At 40.7% G+C, this 20,150-nt stretch overlaps 2 protein-coding genes across 2 annotated transcripts; one reads left to right on the top strand and one right to left on the bottom strand.

Moving 5' to 3' along the window:
- Positions 1-389: 389 nt before the first annotated feature.
- plekhb2 (pleckstrin homology domain containing, family B (evectins) member 2) lies at positions 390-8,002 on the top strand. The gene is made up of 8 exons (XM_084309111.1): positions 390-476; positions 1,105-1,155; positions 2,977-3,129; positions 3,238-3,340; positions 3,544-3,583; positions 5,503-5,589; positions 5,934-6,048; positions 6,750-8,002. Exons 2-8 carry the CDS (start codon positions 1,119-1,121, stop codon positions 6,887-6,889), a joined length of 675 nt encoding a protein of 224 aa, XP_084165237.1. The 5' UTR covers positions 390-476; positions 1,105-1,118; the 3' UTR covers positions 6,890-8,002.
- A 702-nt stretch (positions 8,003-8,704) lies between these two features.
- On the bottom strand, positions 8,705-19,829 carry LOC311223140 (vacuolar protein sorting-associated protein 4B-like). Its single transcript, XM_084307889.1, has 11 exons — positions 19,643-19,829; positions 19,211-19,322; positions 18,600-18,744; positions 18,445-18,503; positions 17,933-18,052; positions 15,887-16,043; positions 15,639-15,787; positions 15,435-15,516; positions 15,045-15,264; positions 13,899-14,039; positions 8,705-10,077 (listed from the first exon to the last, which is right to left on the bottom strand). Exons 1-11 carry the CDS (start codon positions 19,655-19,657, stop codon positions 9,976-9,978), a joined length of 1,302 nt encoding a protein of 433 aa, XP_084164015.1. The 5' UTR covers positions 19,658-19,829; the 3' UTR covers positions 8,705-9,975.
- Between the last annotated feature and the right edge of the window lie 321 nt (positions 19,830-20,150).

The raw sequence follows: 20,150 nt of genomic DNA, 5'->3' as shown, positions 1-20,150 counted from the left end.
ATTTACATTGAACAGCTGTAAATGCCTAGTCTATATGCGAAGTCAGTCCCCTTTTGAATATTTTTTTTTAATTTCCAGTTCCAGTGTTCTATTGTCCATTTTGCATGTATAACCCGTTATTATATAATTAATTAGAATGTTAGAATTCATTTTAGAATGATGCGAGTCGATGTAAAATGAATTAGGTATATTGTTAGTAAGTTAGCCATGTAATAAGCGGGATAATGTATAGCTTTACTCGGTCATCATCGCAAAATAATTGACCTTCACTGACGTTTCCCTTCCCTTACTTATATCTATGATTACACACGCCCACCCGCCCACCCACCCTTATTATTTCCGTTTGGTCACGTGACTGACCACAGCTGGGCACCCAGTCTCGCGAGGTTTCTCGCTTCTCTCGAGTCCGGTTCTAGCTCCTGTTTACCTCGACTGTCACGTCAGGAGGACGCTACTCGGAATATACAGTTAACCAGGTAGTACCCTAACCACATCCAAGAGTTTCTATATATATATATATATATATATTTGGTTTGCATCTCAATTGCTATTTCATATTATTGTAACAACGGACTATGTGAAACAGTCGGATATGCTAACGGGCCTAACGTTATAGGCTTGGTAATGTACGGTTTTAGTTTGTTGTTCAGTAACAACTAACAAGTGGACAGTCATGGAATGTGTATAATATGTATATCTACACAACGTTAGTTTTCTTTCTAACTAACTAACTAACTAGACAATCGGAGTTCGTACTTAATGCAAGAGACCGACTTCTTTAATTATTCGACCAGAGAACGAAATGACTGCGAGATCAGTTTGCTGATCTTTATACACAGATTGTGATACCCTCGCTGCTTATAGAGTATACATTTAAAGGGAAAACACAATGGATTATACCAATAATAGGGCAATACGAATGTTACTAATGCAGTGCTTTATAAATGTAACTATCAATAGTTAGTTACCGTTACTAATACTAGCTAGTGGCTTTAGCACACACACACACATACCACACACACACACACACACCAGTCCATCACTGTTTCATATGGTTAGGCTAGTTGCTGTAACGTTGCAGATTTTCTTTTTGTGTTTTTGCAGGTGTTGCTCCTAACATGTCCATTGTGAAAAGCGGTTGGCTCCACCGACAAAGTGAGTAGGCTTAGAACAGTTTATGTAAACATCATGTATTTTTGGGACAGACTTACAGACAGGTATAGCAAACATATTCAAACTAACACCATGTATGATTGATTGATTGAAAACTTTATTAACAGATTGCAGAATGGGTACAGTACAGTACAGCTCAATACATACAATTGTTAAGGGGATGCAGACCAGAGAAAGACTTTCGTCTTGTTTACATCAGGGTCCCCTATTTTCAATTCATCGTAACATATATGACATACAGATAGACAGTACTGCTACATCTATACATTTATGACATACCAGATTTGGAAATACAGTACTGTTTGTGATACGAAAAGTGTCCAGAAAAAAAGTATATACATTTGACGTAGAAACTGTACATTGGAGGAGGTTGGGTAGGTGGGGGGGGGGGGGGGGTACTGTACATTGGAGGTGGTTGGGCAGGAGTGGGGGGGAGGTTGGGTAGGAGGGGTGGGTGGGGGACTGTACATTGGAATATTGACAAGACCATACTTGGTAATTTTTACTGTACATTGGAGGGGGTTGTGTTAGGACATTTACAGGGGCCAGTTTCGAATTGCAGTCTCCCGTAGGTGTTTTTTGAGTGTTTTTGAAAGTGGGTAGTGATTCACATTCCTTTACAGCTTTGGGTAGGGCGTTCCACATTGATGTGGCATAATTGCTAAACGTGTTTAGTCCCTTGTTTGAGCCGAATCTGGGTTTAACATGATTTGTGGAGCTCCCTCTGGTGTTTTGATCGTGGTATTCACTGACCTTTGGGAAGTATTTTGACATGTACATGGGTACCTTGGTCGTGTAGCGTATCTTGTAGACCAGGCCCATTGCAAGTTGCTGTACTCTGTCGTCTACTCTAAGCCATCCTAGGTTGTCAAAGTGGGCAGGGGTGAGGTGGGTTCTAGGAGTAAGGTCAAGCAGTAGTCTGACCAGTTTGTTTTGAGATGTTTGTAATTTTGTTTTTAGCGCCTTTGAGGTGCTTTGGTACCATGAGGTGCAGGCATAGTCGTAGTACCCTTGAATGAGTGCTCCTGTCAGAGTCTTCAGGGTATTCTTGTTTACCAGTGAGGAGATCCGGTACAAGAATCAAGTTTGTTGGTTGACTTTTTTTTATTACATTGGATGCCATTTTGTCACAGGAAAGATTTGCCTCTAGGATGGAACCCAGGTAGGTAATATCTTCTTTCCTTGTGACAATATTGTCACCCACTGTAACTGAGAAGCCGTCGGTCTTGCTGAGTTTGTTATTTGAACCGAAGAGAATGGACTCTGTTTTGCCCATGTGTAATGATAGTTTGTTATCAGCGAGCCATATGCAGATTTTGCCTAGTTCTGAGCTGAGGGTTTTTTCAACCTGTAACTTGTTCTTGTCAGAGACCAGCAGGGCTGAGTCGTCCGCAAACGGGAACAAGTTGCAGTCACAAGCTGACGACATGTCATTTGCATAAATTAGGAACAGTAGCGGACCTAGTATGCTTCCTTGTGGAACACCACAGCTTACAATCATAAACCTGGCTATATACCCCTTTTCACTGTCCATTTTGACATTTCATAGCAGGCTCATCACAGTTATACCAAATAATGAGTTCCATGAGCCAGGGATCCTTCTTGGGTTCACTGGAATGGCTCTGGCACACCTGAATGGAACTGAACCATAATTCATTAATTAATTACTGTGTTTACCCTCCTGTGACATGTGAAAAGGGCCTATTGTCAAACTGCGGAGGAGCATGTATATACATTTGTATAAAACAAGTATTTTTTTGTAAGTTGACTTGAATTTGGTTGTAACATTATTTCTATGGTAAGGTACCATATTGCGTCGGTGGAAGAGAAACTGGTTTGATTTGTGGGCCGATGGGCGACTGGTCTTCTACGATGACCAGCAACGGCGAGACATGGAGGACGACATCCACATGAGGGTGGACTGCATTAACATCCGTGGTTCCACTGCATGCCAAGGTACTATTCATGACATATGATCCATTGCATAGTGTCTGCAATTCACATTTTGAAAGCGGGACCCTTCTCCTCTTCTCGACTGACGGTGATTGCCCTGTGCACCTATAGACCTGAATCCACCGGAGGGGAAGAGTCGCGATGCCCTGCTCCAGATCGTATGCCGAGACGGACGGGTCATCAGCCTCTGTGCGGATAGTGCAGATGACGCCATGTAAGACGCTTAGATGTTCCAGTTGACATTGTGCCAATTTCGTTGTCCATGCACGATTTTAAGTCTCACTGTTTTTGTGTCTTATCCCTGTTTTACTATCTGTGAAGTGCAAGGCTCTTGTTTTTGTTCCAATTTTCATGGTAAAGTTGGCTTTATATTATTTAATTAGGCTGCATTTTTTTTGCTGTCATTTTTCTTTTTAGGGCATGGACCATGGCTCTTCAAGATGCCAGAATTAATTCGGTGAGTTACTGTTTTGCATCTTTTCTGCATCACTGGGATTGTTCTTTGCTCATTGTATTGTAAATAGACTGCATTTATATTATGCTTTTATCCAAAGCGCTTTACAACTTATGCCTCACCCATTCACTCACACATTCACACCCCAACGGCGGACCATGCTAGGTGCCGACCTGCTCATCGGGAGCAGTTAGGGGTTAAGTGTCTTGCTCAAAGACACTTGGACACGCTGCCAGGAGAAACTGGAATCGAACCGGGAATCTTCAATTACCAGACCACCGCTGTACCTCCTGACCCACTGTTGCCCCCATTTCATTAAAATAAGACTTTGAATATAATTTGTTAAAGGTCTCTGATTTGGCCTACTAACACACAAATTGTGAAATAAGACTAGATCCGTCCGCCTGAGACTCACTCCTCTTTGGGCTCCTGGGGGGTCGTTGAAACGAAGCAGGCTATTCTTTGTCCTGGCTCCACGGTGGTGGAATGAACTTCCACAGTCAGGACAGCTGAAACCCGCCAAATCAAAAACATTTAAAGACATGTTTAGGAGACCTCAAATATATATTTTAACTTGTTAATCATTAACAAGTTAAAATATATATTTGAGGTCTCCTAAACATGTCTTTAAATGTTTTTGATTTGGCGGGTTTCTCAAAGTGGGGGGCGCGCCCCCCAGGGGGGGCGCAGAGGCATGACAGGGGGGGCCTTGAGATTTATTACATTTTTTTTTTGGATTACAGAAAATTATCACTAAAGTGCTATCTGTTGCAGCTGCACTGTTCTCAATGAAAATACCATTTCTCAAAATCTGAAAATCATTATTTAATAAAACAGAAAAGGATCACCAAGTTACTCTGGATAAAAAAAACCTTTACAGACAACATTGAGACAAAGCTTCCTGACACATCTCCATCTAAACTCTTGGAAGAACTCTTTGAAATCTCATCTGATAGTGATACCACCTGGAGAGCTAGTTTCAGAGTGTGGTGCTGAGTACCAAGTATCTCATGATGTAGCAGTTAAGGTGTTGATACCATTCAGCATCACATATCTGTGTGAAGCTGGCTTTTCATCCATGACAGCTCTGAAAACAAAATATAGGGCCAAGTTGAGCCTTGTCAAAGACTGACAGCAATAAAGACTGTTTGCTTATTTCCTATGTTCGCTTTGTAAATTCCCAGTCACTGAGTGAAGATCTGCTGTTTTGCAAATATGTCAAAAACAGAGCGACAGCTGATGAGCTCTTCAAAATGATTGACAGTTACCTGACAGAACATGGACTGAAATGGGAGAACTGTGTGGGCTTTTGCTCTGACGGTGCGCAGGCCATGGCAGGGAAAAGGAGGGGGCTACAGGCGCTCATCAAGGGGGTCTCGCCAAACGCGCAATGGACGCACTGTAAATTCACAGAGAGGCGCTAGCGTCAAGCTGAATGAGGTTGTGACAGAAGTTATAAACGTGGTAAATTTCATCAAAACCCGACCCCTGAAAGTGCGCCTGTTCTCTGCGCTGTGTGAGGAGATGGGAGCTGACCATTCTGCAGTGCTGTTTCACAGCGAGGCAAGGTGGCTCTCGCGAGGGAAGGTGTTGTCGCGATTGTGTTATTTCAATCAATTTAAACATGGCCCATTTCATGACTATTTTGTTGGGGGGGGGGGGGGGGGGGGTCCCAAAATATTTTGGTCCGCCAAAGGGGGGCCTGACAGAAAAGGTTTGAGAAGCAACAGGACATTTTAAAAGAGTCATGTGTACAAAAGCTTTTCACAACTGTCCAATTATACATCATAGGTGTATAACACAGTTCAAAGCTGAAATTCAGTTGTTCTCAGTAATATTCTCCTAACTCAACCTGATCTTTTGATTATCATTCATAAAGTTCAGCCTAGATAAGGTATATATTTTTTCTTTTTGATTTTTAGGTGGTTAGTCCTCCCCAGATGGGTTTTGCACAGGAAGTGGTTGCATCTGCCCCTCCCCCCTACTCAGAATTTGCTGCCCCACCTCAGGTAAAGTACCCAGATATGAACAATAACTGACCTATCTCAAACCCTGCCCTCTTCTTTTTGATCTTCCAATCACAACTATTGCTTCCCTCGGACAAACAAAGTTTGCCATAGATGCATTTCTAATGAACTTATTAACTAACTTATTTCAGGAACACATTTAAGAAGAAATGGTACAAATACACTTGAGCTGTAACCTGTATTCATAGTATTCCATTGCAAAAATCTTAGGGTGACAAACGGGTGATTGTAATCAATGTGTCATATATGTCAATACTTGATCATATGGAGTGAGGCATAGCTGACTTATTGCTGCTGTTGTATCTCTGTGCATTATGTTCCATTAGGTTTATGCCCAGGGCCAATATGGAGACTATGTTGCAGCTCCACCACACTGTACACAGATCGTGTACTCGGCTGATGGGCAGCCTTATGCTGTCGCGTATCCCTACCAGTACCAAGGTGAGGACAAACTGTATGTTGATCTGTGATAGTAATCTAATAGAGATATCAGGTGGCTCTTATTACAGGTATACCTGATGCCGTAATGAGTATTTCACAAAAATACAAGCACTGCAAGATCTGTCTGTGCACAGATGAAAAATGCCTGCACTGCCATTCATATTGATAAGGAGCTTATTGTCTGCTTGTTCTGACTCATCATTCCAGTGTTTCTCAGCAGACGTGGCTCACTGGTAGGCTGTGTCTTCATAGGTCTTTTTAGTAGAGTGATTTGTCAATCTTGACGATACCTGCCTAGTCACTACAATTTGAAAATCATCAAAGTTTCATTATTTTCAGAACGGTTAACAGAGGCTCACAGTATGACAAATCAATGTGAATACATAATACCCCCCCCCCCCAAACAGTATAATAAATCATCCACCAATATAAAGATAGACTTTGAGGCACAGAAATGAAGTTCCATAAATCATGGTTATTTCTCTTACTTTTGGAGGTGTATGAGATGTCTGACTGCGCCAGTATAATTTCCAATGGTTTAAATGAAACGTTTTTGATAACTTCATCCTAAGCTTAGCAGTAATCAACATGACATGTCGGTATTTTCTTTTTTAATATATATATATATATATTTGATAAAAGTCTGAATTCAGTATGGCAAAACGCCAATCCAAAAAGCTGTTTCCTGTTGTGTTTCGCAGGAGCCTACCCGCAGCACGGGGTGACCAACCATGTCATCGTTGAAGAGCGCCGGCGTGACGACACGGGAGACATGGCCATGGGCATGCTCGCTGGGGCCGCGACGGGATTGGCTCTCGGCTCGCTCTTCTCCGTCTTCTAGTGTCTTCATAGGCGCTGTAACTCCACTGACACACCCACCTAGCAGCACAACATGGCACACTTTCGGCATTGTGTCTTCGTCTTTGTGCCGTCCCGCAGACACGGAGTCCAGTGCAAAAGTGTCGGTTGGGCTACTTCCACCTATGAGGCATGACTGTGATGTGCCAGTGATATACTCCTTTTGTGTCTTTTACCAAAGGCTTCTATGACATACTAAATGCTGTTAGCACTTTCTAATAGGCCCTTTTTTGTGGCAGTCCCCCCTCTCCCATTGTTTTTGTATGAATATGAATGTTAAGAGAGTTATTTAAAATGAGGAAATTAATTATGTTACATACTCCCTTCAGGTCATGTGCATTTCAGGTACAATTTTTTTTTAATGAGAAGGCAGAGTGGGGGAGGGTTGTATCTTTTTGTTGCTATTTCCTTGTGTACATTGGTCCATTATTGTTGCTGCAATTTCGTCTGGTATTTGCATTTGCTTTTTGCGGCTGCTTTCATTATTCCCGTCTACTTTAACACTTGTCCCACACGGTTTGGCAATTTTGATGGTGAATAAATGTACTGTATTTATAAGATATGTTATGGAAGTGAAAAGGGACTTCATTCACATCTCCAAGTCAAATCTGCATGCCATCTTTTCCCCACTGGCAGCTTTTTTCAGTCATACCTTTTTTCATTTTATTTCACTTCATCCATGTATGAATAGATTTTTCAACTCAATTTTGAGTTTCACCTAGTTAGGGAATGGTATGTATAAAGATTGGCAAATGGAATGACTGTTAAGCTATAGAAAGGCTAATGGTCTTTCAAGATACCATTCAGTTGGTCTCAACTTGATTTAATTTACACTCCTGTGATTTGTAAGTTCTTTTTTGCCAGTGTTTTTATTTATGATTGTATGCTCTCTAAATAATGACCCTTTTGTGTTGCGATTGGTATCTTAGTTAAATTTCATGCATATGCTTTCAATTTAAAATCTACTTCACTGTGCTAGTAGCAAAACATGCATTATCTTTAACCTTGGGGCTTATGAGTTTGTTAAATTAATTTACAACCTATACATGTCTGCTTATATGCTATATGTACTAATAATATAAATTCTCTGAATTTTGTTATGTTTGTCCATTAGCTAAGAGATGTATTTCAACTACTAAACATATTCACATAAAGCGACGAGTGAGTCCTGTATTTCCTACAAGCACCCTCGCATTTATGTGAAGACTTGAAGACAAGTTAAGGGCCTTAGTTCTTTCAAACTGTTTTAATTTGTCAATTTACATTGACCATCACACCATCCCCGGTAAACCGTTAATATGAATGCTTGGGCTTGAATACATTTCCATTGTAATACCCCATAGGCAAACATTCCATTCATAAACATACCAGGGAACAGAAACCATTAGTGCAAGGTAGAAAGTAAAAGTAGAGGTATTTAGTGTTTGAAAGCAGTTTAGAAGATATGTATAATATATACTTCCACTAATACCATCACCGTCTAGTAAGAATATTACATCTCACTATAGCCCTTAAAACGTCTAGGTTTACAATCACTTTGACAAAAAGCAAATAAGAGCAATAACAACCCCCCACAACTAAATTTACAACCTATACATGTCTGCTTATATGCTATATGTACTAATAATTTAAAAAAATATCTGAATTTTAAGTTATGTTTGTCCACTAGCTAAGAGATGTATTTTAACTAAACATTCACATAAAGCAACAAGTGAGTCCTGTATTTCCTATACAAGCACCCTCACATTTATGTGAACAGAACATGTGTAGTGTAGAATATAATAAGAGTCCAAAGCTATTTCAGCTCACAGTAGTTTTATTTGCATCCACCACAATATAAACTCAGGAAACCCTCCAAACCCTAAATTCAAGTACCGGCACCTTAAATTACCCTGAAGACAGTGCATATTTTCAGTATATTGATAATGGTCCATAAATAACCATATTAAGCATCACTAAGTTGAGGATAGTATTTTCAGAGAAATTCCAAGTCATAGGCTGCATGAAACAGATTATTTGTATGTATTTTGGAAATTGGAATCACAAACTGGAAGAGGGGGAAAAAAGGCACTTCATGTTAGTATTATAAACTGGGCAAAATATGGGCGAGGCACAGTCCAAATGAGGCAAGTAAAAGCTTAAATAACTATTGCACAACATCTTGCATTTCTCTTCAAGGTCAGTAACGAAACACAAACCTAGTGGTCTTTCTTGAAGTGGTCAATAATGTAAAATTTGTTCCAACAAAAAAATATATATTTTTGAGTTCCTCTTAATTAAACAGTGCTACCTAAACAACACACAACAACCCTTTAAAAACATTGGTAGAACACAGTTTAGCCACACTATCTCAATACTTCATCTACAGTCAAGTATTTAGGAGCAATTGGGGATATTGTTGCAAAATATCCTATGAGCCTAAACTAAACTCCATTGGACAGCCTGCTGGTATTATATTAACCTCTATGTGTGACAAACATCTAGAATGGCCTATTTGAAGACAAGTTAAGGGTCTTAGTTCAAACTGTTTAATTTGTCAACTTACATTGACCATCACACACCATCCCCGGTAAACTACCGGCAACAAACATTCCATTCAAAACATACCAGGGAACAGAAACCGTTAGTGCAAGGTAGAAAGTAAAAGTAGAGGTATTTAGTGTTTGAAAGCAGTTTAGAAGATATGTATAATATATACTTCCACTATTACCATCACTGTCTAGTAAGAATATTACATCTCACTAGCCCTTAAACATGTAGGTTTACAATCACTTTGACAAAAAGCAAATAAGAGAGCAATAACAACCCCCCACAACTCAAAGTAGTACTGTACATTTCATCCTGAATTAATACAATAAAGGATGATTGTTTGGCAGGGATCCAAACAAACCATATCAGTGTTAACTGCACCACCTAATACATTTGCAACATCACCTTGGAAAATGTATAATCCCTCAATGAATCCCTTCAATAGGAACATAATTTATCATCATAAATATTGTCAACAATGACCTCATCACCATATCACAGAATCCTGCCAAATTGGTAGTGAGTAGAGTTTGATTATAATTAGCCTTCTTGACCAAAGTCCTCTGTAAATTTCTTCAGCTTGTCCAAGTCCTGCTCATTCACTGTTGGCTTGGTGGTGGACAGCGATCTCAGCATGTCAGCCTGCACACATTAGAGGGGTCAGAAAGCACATTCACAAAGCCCACATAATTATAAACCTACCACGATGAAAATCAATATTGACTAAGGTACAAGAAAGAAAAAAAATACATGCATGATTGCCCCCCCCTGTTACCATTACAAATGTTAAAAGGAACATGCCAACTTCTTGGGAAATTAGCTTATTTGCCATATACCCTGGAGTTAGACAAGCAGATACACACCCTTTTATTCTCTGTGCATGCATTAGGTTTAGGAAACAGCCGCAATGTTAGCCTAGCTTAGCGTCATTCACTGGAAGTAGGTGTGCCAGTGTAGCCTAGTTCCCAACAATCACGAAATACACTCCAAATACAACTCCAAAACTTTCCTGTAAACATATTGTGACCTGTGTATTTACCATGTGGATAATAAAATAAAATAAAATTAGACATTTAGTTTAGATATACTTGTCTAATTGTCTATATATTGTCTATATATTTTTTGAAAAACTGTACTTTTGAGGTGATGAAATCACTGCACCCAGGCAGCAGTGATTTGGCAAAAAAAGAATTTACGTGGTAAATACACAGGTCACTTAGAAAAAAATATAGTAGCGCACACCCTCCGTTCCTTGGTGCTGAGCCAAACTGTAAAAACAGTAGTACATGAAACAAAGCGGGGCTTGCAACTCACTTTTGATGCTCCAAGGTGTTTTAATTGTGAACAAAAATAGCAGATACAACATTTCGACCCTTCCAATCTTTTTCAAGTAAATACACAGGTCACAACATGTTTACAGGAGTTGTATTTGGAGTGTATTTTCGTGACTGTTGGAAACTAGGCTACACTGGCACACCTACTTCCAGTGAACTAGATTCTTGTACCGGATCTCCTCTCTGGTAAGGCCTAACAAAATTAATAGTTGGTTTCAGGTTGGTTGTCAGTTTGGCCATGGGTAGGCAGGGAATTTATTTTATTTAATTTTTTTATTTTATTCTTTCCCACGGCGACTATGGATAGGGAATTTCTTTATTTAATTAAAATGTTCACAACAACATGGATGCATGTACTCTGCCAGCATGTTTAATATCCATAATACTAAATGTTTGACTAAGATTTCTATGAAACTGTATTCTAAAAAATAAAAATAAAAATAAAATTATAATTTCTTTTAAAAACTCATAAAATATATTGGGTCGCACCTAAATCGGCAGGGTCGGTCGGCAACCTGAAACCAACTATTAATTTTGTTAGGCCTAAACAAGAATACCCTGAAGACTCTAGCAGGAGCACTCATTCAAGGGTACTACGACTATGCTTGCACCTCATGGTACCAAAGCACCTCAAAGGCGCTAAAAACTAAATTAGAAACATCCCAAAACAAACTGGTCAGTAGGGCTGTCCCTGACTAAGGATTTAGATAGTCGACTTTGATTGGCCGAAATTAGCCAATAGTTGACTATTAGTCGACTATGAAATATTTATTTAAATTTTATTTTTTATCATTCCATTTGGGCTGTGGGGGTGCTTAATGTCTGAAGGAGTCGACGGAAGGCTTCTTGTCCTCTGCAAAAGCATGCAATTGGTCCACTGATGGATACATCTTGATATTTGTCTAGTCTTCATTAGATGGGTGAAATCCTCTTTCAGTGCCTCTGTGCCTGTTTTCTTAGGCAGTTAGCCTCTGGTATGTGTGCCATTAGTGTTAGCCACGCTTCTAGGCCTCTTTTCTTTTGGAAAGAATGATAAAAATAATAATATATATATATATATATTTATAATAATATATATATATATATTTGTTTGCATTCGACTAAGAGGTTGGCAGTCGACTACGGCTCCTTTCGATCGATTAGTCGACTAATAGGGGTCAGCCCTACTGCTCAGACTACTGCTTGACCTTACTACTAGAACCCACCTCACCCCTGCCCACTTTGACAACCTAGGATGGCTTAGAGTAGACGACAGAGTACAGCAACTTGCAATGGGCCTGGTCTACAAGATACACTACACCACTAAGGTACCCATGTACATGTCAAAATACTTCCCAAAGGTCAGTGAATACCACGAACACAACACATGAGCTCCACAAATCATGTTAAACCCAGATTCGGCTCAAACAAGGGACTAAACACGTTTCGCAACTATGCAACAACAATGTGGAACGCCCTACCCACAGCTGTAAAGGAATGTGAATCACTACCCACCTTCAAAACCTCTCTAAAAGAGCACCTACGGGAGACTGCAATCCGAAACTGGCCCCTGTAAATGTCCAAACCCAACCCCCTCCAATGTACAGTCCCCCCCCCCCCCCCGCCACCCACCTCCAATGTACAGTCCCCCCCCCAACCCCACCTCCTCCAATTTACAGTTTCTTCCCCCTCAAATGTATATACTCTATTTCTTAGACTCTTTTTGTATCACAAACAGTACTGTATTTGTAGATCTGGTATGTCATAAATGTCTAGATGTAGCAGTGCCGTCTATCTGTACGTCATATATGTTATGATGAATTGAAAATGGGGGACCCTGATGTAAACAAGACGAAAGTCTCTGGTCTGCATCCCCTTAACAATTGTGTGTATTGAGCTGTACTGTATTGTACCCATTCTCCAATCTGTTAATAAAATGTTCAATCAATCAATTCAATGACGCTAAGCTAGGCTAACGGTGTGGCTGTTCCCTAAGCCTGCATTGCACAGAGTTCATTGACTCTCCAGAGTCTCCTTGAACGCAGACAAGACCAAGGAGATGATTATTGACCCACAGAGGAGGAGTGTACAGTACACACCTCTGTAGGTGAGACAGAGGTGGATAGGGTGAACAAAATTTAAATTCCTCTGTAGTCTGTACCCACATCAGCGAGGACCTCACCCAACAGATAATAAAAAAATCCCACCAACGACTGTACTTCCTAAGAAGGCTGAGAAAATTTGGCATGCCACCCAAAATTCTCAGCAACTTCTATAGAAGTACGGTTGAGTGTCCTTACCAGCTCAATCACGGTCTGGTATGGAAACTGCACTGCTAAGGAGAGGAAGGCACTCCAGCGAGTGATTAAAATAAAACTGCTCAGTACAGCAGAGTAGAGCAGAGTAGAGCAGCCTTCCCCTCACTACAGGACATTTACTCTACCATGGCCACCAGGAGAGCACATAACATAATTAAGGACAGTACACACCCCCCAGCACAGACTCTTCAACATCCTGCCATTAGGTAGGCGACACAGCCAGAAAGCCAGAACTACGAGCCCCCTGACAAACAGTTTCTTCCCACAGGCCATGAATGCCAGCTCCCCCACCTAGACCCCCCCCCCCCCCCACAGACACACATCTCCTTGAAACTGATCCCCCCACCCGCTTTTGTTCCAGGCAGACACTCTGACCTGAATGCTGCTGTGACCACACTGTCACCCTTCCCCCGAACTATGAATCACTAAAGACACTTTTTTAACTGCTGCTGTGACCCACTGTCACCTCCATGTAAATTGTAAATACTGATCGGAATGTGCAATGTTACTCACTGTGCCTTGTATATATTATATTTATCTATTTTTACCTTATTTTCTAGCACTCACTCGTATTTAAATATGTTTTAGTTAAGTGTGATTTTGTGTGAAGGGCGGACTAGCAAAGTAAGATTTTCATTGTATGGCAAACTGTCCATTTAACTGTGCACATGACAATAAACAGTCTTGAATCATGAGAAGAAACTGGTATGTATCTGCTTGTCTAACTCCAGGGTAGATGGCAAATAAGCAAATTTCCCAAAAAGTTGGCCTGTTCCTTTAAAAGAGTATTTGATTTGCAGACAGGAGACCCTTATAGTGTCTCTCTTCTTACCATACAAACAACTGATTCCAGAAGTTTCTCCCCGGCAACATCCATCCAGGTCATCTCCAGGGCCCCGGGGTCCCCCGGTGAGCATGGGGTCAGGAGGTCTTCAACCACGACGCCAGGATTGTTCCACGTTGACCCTCGAACCTAAATGAAGAGGGACAAATGAGGACATAAATGAGACCTTATACACTCCGATTGGTGCGTGAACGTACCAGAGAATTTGATGCAGCGTGGATCTTGTGAAGAGATTCAAGTCAAAGTGAATTTCTGTGCCAAGAGTTTTATAAGCAACCTATTCGCCTATGGTCCAGCAAGAAATATAAATTCCTCAAAAGGCCTATATGGCACAATGCACTCTCCATGGTGCGGTAAGCGCCCAGTAACAACTATAAAAACATAATTTTTTATCAGCCTACAATATCTGTTCTGTTCTGCAGTGTTTCTGCTGCTTAGCCATTTGGCCTATTTTACCTACTTAGCCTACCGTGCTTTTAAGAAATTATAATTAATTGAAATGCTTATATTTAGATCAAATGTAATGTAAACCTTTATATTGTATTCAGTATTAATTTACTGTCCCACAAAATCAGCATGCTGTCCTGCATTTAGTCAAGCTACAGTACTCCAAACAGTACTGTATTTGCAAATCTGGTATGTCATAAATGTATAGATGTAGCAGTACTGTCTATCTGTATGTCATATATGTTACGATGAATTGAAAATGGGGGACCCTGATGTAAACAAGACCAAAGTCTTTCTCTGGTCTGCATCCCCTTAACAATTGTATGTATTGAGCTGTACTGTACTGTACCCATTCTGCAATCTGTTAATAAAGTTTTCAATCAATCATACAAGATAAAAAGGGAGCAGCAAACCATTGCATTATATTTCGGGAAGCATCCATTTGAAAGTAAAACATCTGCCTGTTGAGAATAGGTTAATTTAATCTCTTTGCAAGTGCTTGAGGGCAAATGAAAACAGACAACAAACAAACTAAACAGAAAATTACTTTCTGTTGCATTGTATGAGATGTGTGAGTAATATGGATAGGATTCCAGCCCTATAGGATTTGAATGAATAAAGGAAGGAAGCCTTATTGAGGGTTTGACACAAGACTGCAACAGTCATCATGACCTACTTTCACATTACCTTTTTGAAGTGAGTGGCTGACTGAACCTTCCTGATGGGTTGCATGAGGGCATCCCTGACAATAACGCTGATGTCAGCCCCGGAGTAGCCGCCCGTCTTCTTGCCTAGTGTGCGGAAGTCGGGCTCTGTCAGGTCGTTGGGAGTGGACCCCAGATGAAGCTTGAACATGAAGGAGCGAGCCTGCTCCTCAGGAAGAGGAATGTAGATCCGCTTCTCAAACCTGAGAGACACAACGACACAAGACTTTTGTGACAGCTGGAGAAACGTGTGTCGAATTGTGTTCATCTCTTTTGATGGATTTAAGAGTGGTCTGAACTCAAGCTATCAGGGGTAAGGTATATGAAGTAGGAGAGACTAACTTCAGTGCCATCCAGTTTATTTCGCTCTTACCTTCTCCTGATAGCAGAGTCCAGTGTCCATGGTATATTTGTGGCTCCCAACACCAGAATTCCTTCATTGTCATTCCCAACACCTGAGAGGACATGAATACCTTAATGGGTGAAGTGGTGATATTGCAGTATACATATGTGTACTAGAAGGGAAAGCAGGAATAGCAGGTACAACAGTGTACACTCAGCAGCTGGTCTTACTCACCCTGCATCTGCACAAGGAATTCGGTCTTGATTCTGCGCGCTGCTTCACTCTCATTCTCACTCCTGGAGCCACACAGAGAGTCAATCTCATCGATGAAAATGATAGATGGCTTGTGCTCCCTCGCTAAATTGAACAGGTTCTTCACCAACCTAGAGAGAGAGAGTAAGAGGCAGGCGATTATGACAGCGAGAAATGTTGTAAAGTGTGTGTCAAATATCCTGGTGTCAAGTGTCAAATTTGGGCCTCACTTTTCACTTTCTCCCAACCACTTGGACACCAGGTCTGAGGAGGAGATGGAGAAGAAGGTGGAGTTGTTGGCTTCTGTCGCCACTGCCTTCGCCAAGTAAGACTTCCCCGTTCCTGGAGGGCCAAAGAGCAGGATCCCCCGCCACGGGGTGCGCTTTCCTAGACGACACAGAACAAACGTACTGTGATATTATTCAGAAACACACATGCTTTGTGCTGGTGTATTATAACCAGGAGTCTAACGATTCAATCCAACCATTTGGATCCACTTATTTAGGCAAAATAAATCAAATGCTTAACTCTTTCAGTGCCACTCACGAGATTTCTCGTGTTTTTTTATAGGTGGTTGCTAGCCACTCACGAGATTTCTCGGAATTTTTTTTTATTTTTTTTTTTTTGCGTTCTGAAAAATTATTGCATCACCCGAGCCTACCCGAGTATTGCCGAGCTGCGCCGGTGATCACTGTGGAAAAAAGCGCCCCCTGTCGTCTCCCAGATGACATAAGTGATTTTGGAATGGACTCAATGAAAATGAATGGGGAAAAAAATCCGGTACTGCACATTTTCCAGTTCACTGATCCAGCCGGGGTTACTAGAGTTCATTCTGGAGCCTCAGATCCCCTCGGATCATGGAGATCCACTGTGTCGCGTTGGATCCATACACGTATCGATTTTTTCGAATGGTGATCAGGAATTGGAATATACCAGTTGGATACCATCTGATGTCAGGTAAGGACTCTATGTTATCAGTGGTAGGATAATCAGAGTAAGTTTGATGAAGTTATAAGCTGTTTTGTGAAATGTCTTCTTTCGGTTTCAATGTAAAACTCCGAGAGGAAATCAACGAGGCGATTATCCGCGCGCGGCCGTAATGTGCGTGCGTGCACGTATAATATTGATCATCTAGCGTTTATTTGAAAACGATTCATAAAAAGGCCGACGAATATCAACGTTGTGGAATATTCCACTAAAAGACGATTTTCATAGAATGCTCCGGAATGAGCTGTTTTTTATATCAAAACGGGGGCTTTTCTAACTGCTCTGAAACGGCAACGACGCGATAAAAAAACAATCTGCCTTCACAGCACTGTCTGGAAAATAGTCTTTGATAATGCGATGGGCAGATTAGACACATAGCCATAATTTAAAACATAGATTAGGCGATATTAACGTTAACATTGGCGCGGATGGTGGCATTCAAGCGGTAAAATGGAAAACCAGGCATGGCATTGAAAGAGTTAATAGTCAATGTATTCTTACATTTTGACCATGGTTTAATTGGATTCTATAGCTTTTAACAAAGTCATAAAGAATTGCTTATTCAGTCAGCAATGGGTGAATATATGCAATTAAAACCTTTCACGCATGGTATTAGTACACAGTTTTTTGTTTAGAAAGAAAATGTACATTTACATATATTGATTATGATTAATATTAGTTATCAATTTCACATATATCGATGCAGCAAGATTCTAACATTCATATCGATACATCATGATGTCTTGGTTTTCTTCGTCCTTTTCCTAACCTAAATTCACTTTGTTAAAATTAACATGTGTACAGAGTACAATGAAACAATGCTTGCATCTAACCGGAGTGCAAAGGAGCAATAAAGTGCATTAGTAATGTACATGTATAACATGCATATGAAAACGCTACAGAGTAAATATGCTAAGCTAATGTACAGTATTATTCCATACAGTGGCACAAGTATGAATACACTATGGTTAGAATAACGTTCCTGGCCAAATTCCCAATCAGGTCTCTGACATCAAGGCCACCTAATCATCCCTTCCCCTTAATTGACTGATATCAATCCCCGTCTCCTGAGCCGTTCAGCCATTGTGTAGTGTGATGTGTACCGGGTGCCAGTGAGTGTATGGTAGCCATTGAGCCTGCGTAGCCCAAGGTTGGGTGCTACCAGTGGTGGTGAAGGAGGCAATTTCCACCCTACATTGTAAAGCGATTTGAGTGTCTAGAAAAGCGCTATATAAATGAAAGTAATTATTATTATTAGCCAGTTGTTTCAAAGTGCCGTGACTTCATACCCGTGAAGAGATGAGGGAATTTAATGGGCAAGATGACGGCTTCCTTTAAGGCCTCTTTTGCCCCCTCCAGCCCTGCTACGTCATCCCACTTGATGTTAGGTTTCTCCATCACAATGGCACCTATCAGAGAAAAGGGGATTGAATAATAAAAAGAAAAAAAAAGATTTTGGATGATTTCACAAGATTCAGTGCTTCATATAATGGTAAATGGACTGTATTTATATAGCGCTTTTATCCAAAGTGCTTTCATTTATGCCTCACATTCACACACAGACGGTGGAGGCAACCATGCAAGGTGCCAACCTGCTCATTGGGAGCAGTTAGGGGTTAAGTGTCTTGCTCAAGGACACATCGACACGCTGCCCAGGAGGAGTGGGAATCCAACCGGGAACCTTTCCGATTACCAGACAACCGCACTACCTCCTGAACCTCCAAGATGCTTAGTGGTTGTGTTATTGTGAGATTTTGATATTGGGTCTGTCCATATTCCAAGTTCTGACAGGGTAGTTCACCTGATAGTTGACTTTGGAACTTCTTCTTCTCCGCATCTTCTCCTTCATCGCTTTCAGTCCTGCAATGAAACGGACCACATCATTAAGACATTTTGATGAAGTTGACATAATGAATAGTACTCACATATTACACAATCCTAATGCCCTCCTCTCACCCTTTGTCATCAGACTCCTTGACAGGCTTGGCCGGAGGAGCATTCTCCTTCTTCTTCAGAAATTCCTTCAGCTGTTCAGCTCTGCCCAGGTAGTCTGCACACTTGGCCCTGATGCTCTGATTCGATTTATCTCCCAGAGCCTCATCTGTAGTATGGAAACACACACATGAGTCTGCCATGTCAAGTCAATTAATTGAGGAGCAACGTCCTGTTTGATTGAAAAGTTTATTAACAGATTGCAGAATGGGTACAGTACAGTACGGCTCAATTGTTAAGGGGATGCAGACCAGAGAAAGACTTTCATCTTGTTTACACCAGGGTCCCCCATTTTCAATTAATCATAAATGACATACAGATAGACAGTACTGCTACATCTATACATTTACGACATACCAGATTTACAAATACAGTACTGTTTTTGATACAAGAGTCTAAAAAAGAGAGTATATACATTTGACGAAGAAACTGTACATTGGAGGAGGTTGGTAGGAGGGGTGGTATGTGTTTGCTGTATAAATGAAAAGCAGGAACGTGCCATGCAAGAATAATTGAAGAGGTAAGATTACAAGTTGCTCACATGCTACAAGAACATGAATAAAAACGTTACCCACACTTAACAACATGAAGGAAGTATTGCACCGAGAGCTGATACATTCGGAGGGCTTCTTCATAGTGTTTGGCTTTGTCCTCCTTTGCAGCTTTGGTAGCCAGATCTATAGCTTTCTACGACAGAATCATAACAAGAGGGATACATCATAATACAACAGAACGCAACAGGTTGTCATTTTCGTTATGGCCGCGTGTCTTAACTGTAACGTCGCTGTGTATTTCCTTTAAACTCTCCTGTACACATTTACATTTGTAAAACTTCATAACGTGGTTTCGAGCGGTGAAGCTGATGAATCTATGCTGTTTTACTATTCATTATCAACCTTTCTATCATCACCATCAATCAAGAAAAGAAACCAAGGCTTTAATAGTAACTTACATTCACCTGTCTAGCTTGTGTCTGTCAGTTTCCTCGTCTTAATTAAGTCACTCACCTGTAAAGTGGCCATAGCAGGTGTTGTTCGATGGTCAAATGGTTCCACTTGTTTTGAATAAATGTGTGACTATAATGTCTCCTAATCTGTTTTATACTAATAATTAGTGTGAGGTTGTGACTAATATCGGTCCATTTCAGGAAAACTTGAACAGCAAACAAGTTCTTCACTTTCTAAAAATAGTTCTCTTCCGCATGAAGATGTTGACTACTTCCGTGGTCACGTGACAATGTTATTGTTCACTCTCGCAATCTCTGACCAACAGCTAGCCCACTGCAAGTTGGTACCGCTGGGTTGTTGGCTTGTTGCACCATTTATATATCTTTCAGAGGGCACAGTATTACATATTTTCCTAATTATATCAATACATATAGCCTAGTATATTCCAGAAATCTAAACAAACTAAGAATTATTAAACAAATGAAGGCTCAACTACAAATGCAATGGAATCTAAGTATTATGAGAAATGTCTTGGGTACACACTGACCTCTATAGGCTATATGGATAA

This window comes from Notolepis coatsorum (assembly GCF_963971535.1).
Source record: "Notolepis coatsorum genome assembly, chromosome: 2".
In the NCBI taxonomy this organism is placed as follows: domain Eukaryota; kingdom Metazoa; phylum Chordata; class Actinopteri; order Aulopiformes; family Paralepididae; genus Notolepis; species Notolepis coatsorum.
Note: the sequence above shows the minus strand (reverse complement) of the source record. Positions and strands in the feature narration are given on the sequence as shown.

Excerpts from the sequence above, each read along its gene's own strand:
- LOC311223140 (XM_084307889.1), bottom strand. Across the intron at positions 14,040-15,044 it reads CAGCCACTCACTTCAAAAAG|GTTCGAGGGTCAACGTGGAA; the intron begins GTAATGTGAAAG and ends CTCTTCATTTAG. Across the intron at positions 10,078-13,898 it reads TGGAATCAGTTGTTTGTATG|GCTGACATGCTGAGATCGCT; the intron begins GTAAGAAGAGAG and ends TAATGTGTGCAG.
- plekhb2 (XM_084309111.1), top strand. The coding sequence starts at position 1,119 with ATGTCCATTGTGAAAAGCGGTTGGCTCCACCGACAAA. Across the intron at positions 1,156-2,976 it reads CGGTTGGCTCCACCGACAAA|GTACCATATTGCGTCGGTGG; the intron begins GTGAGTAGGCTT and ends TTCTATGGTAAG. Across the intron at positions 6,049-6,749 it reads GTATCCCTACCAGTACCAAG|GAGCCTACCCGCAGCACGGG; the intron begins GTGAGGACAAAC and ends TGTGTTTCGCAG.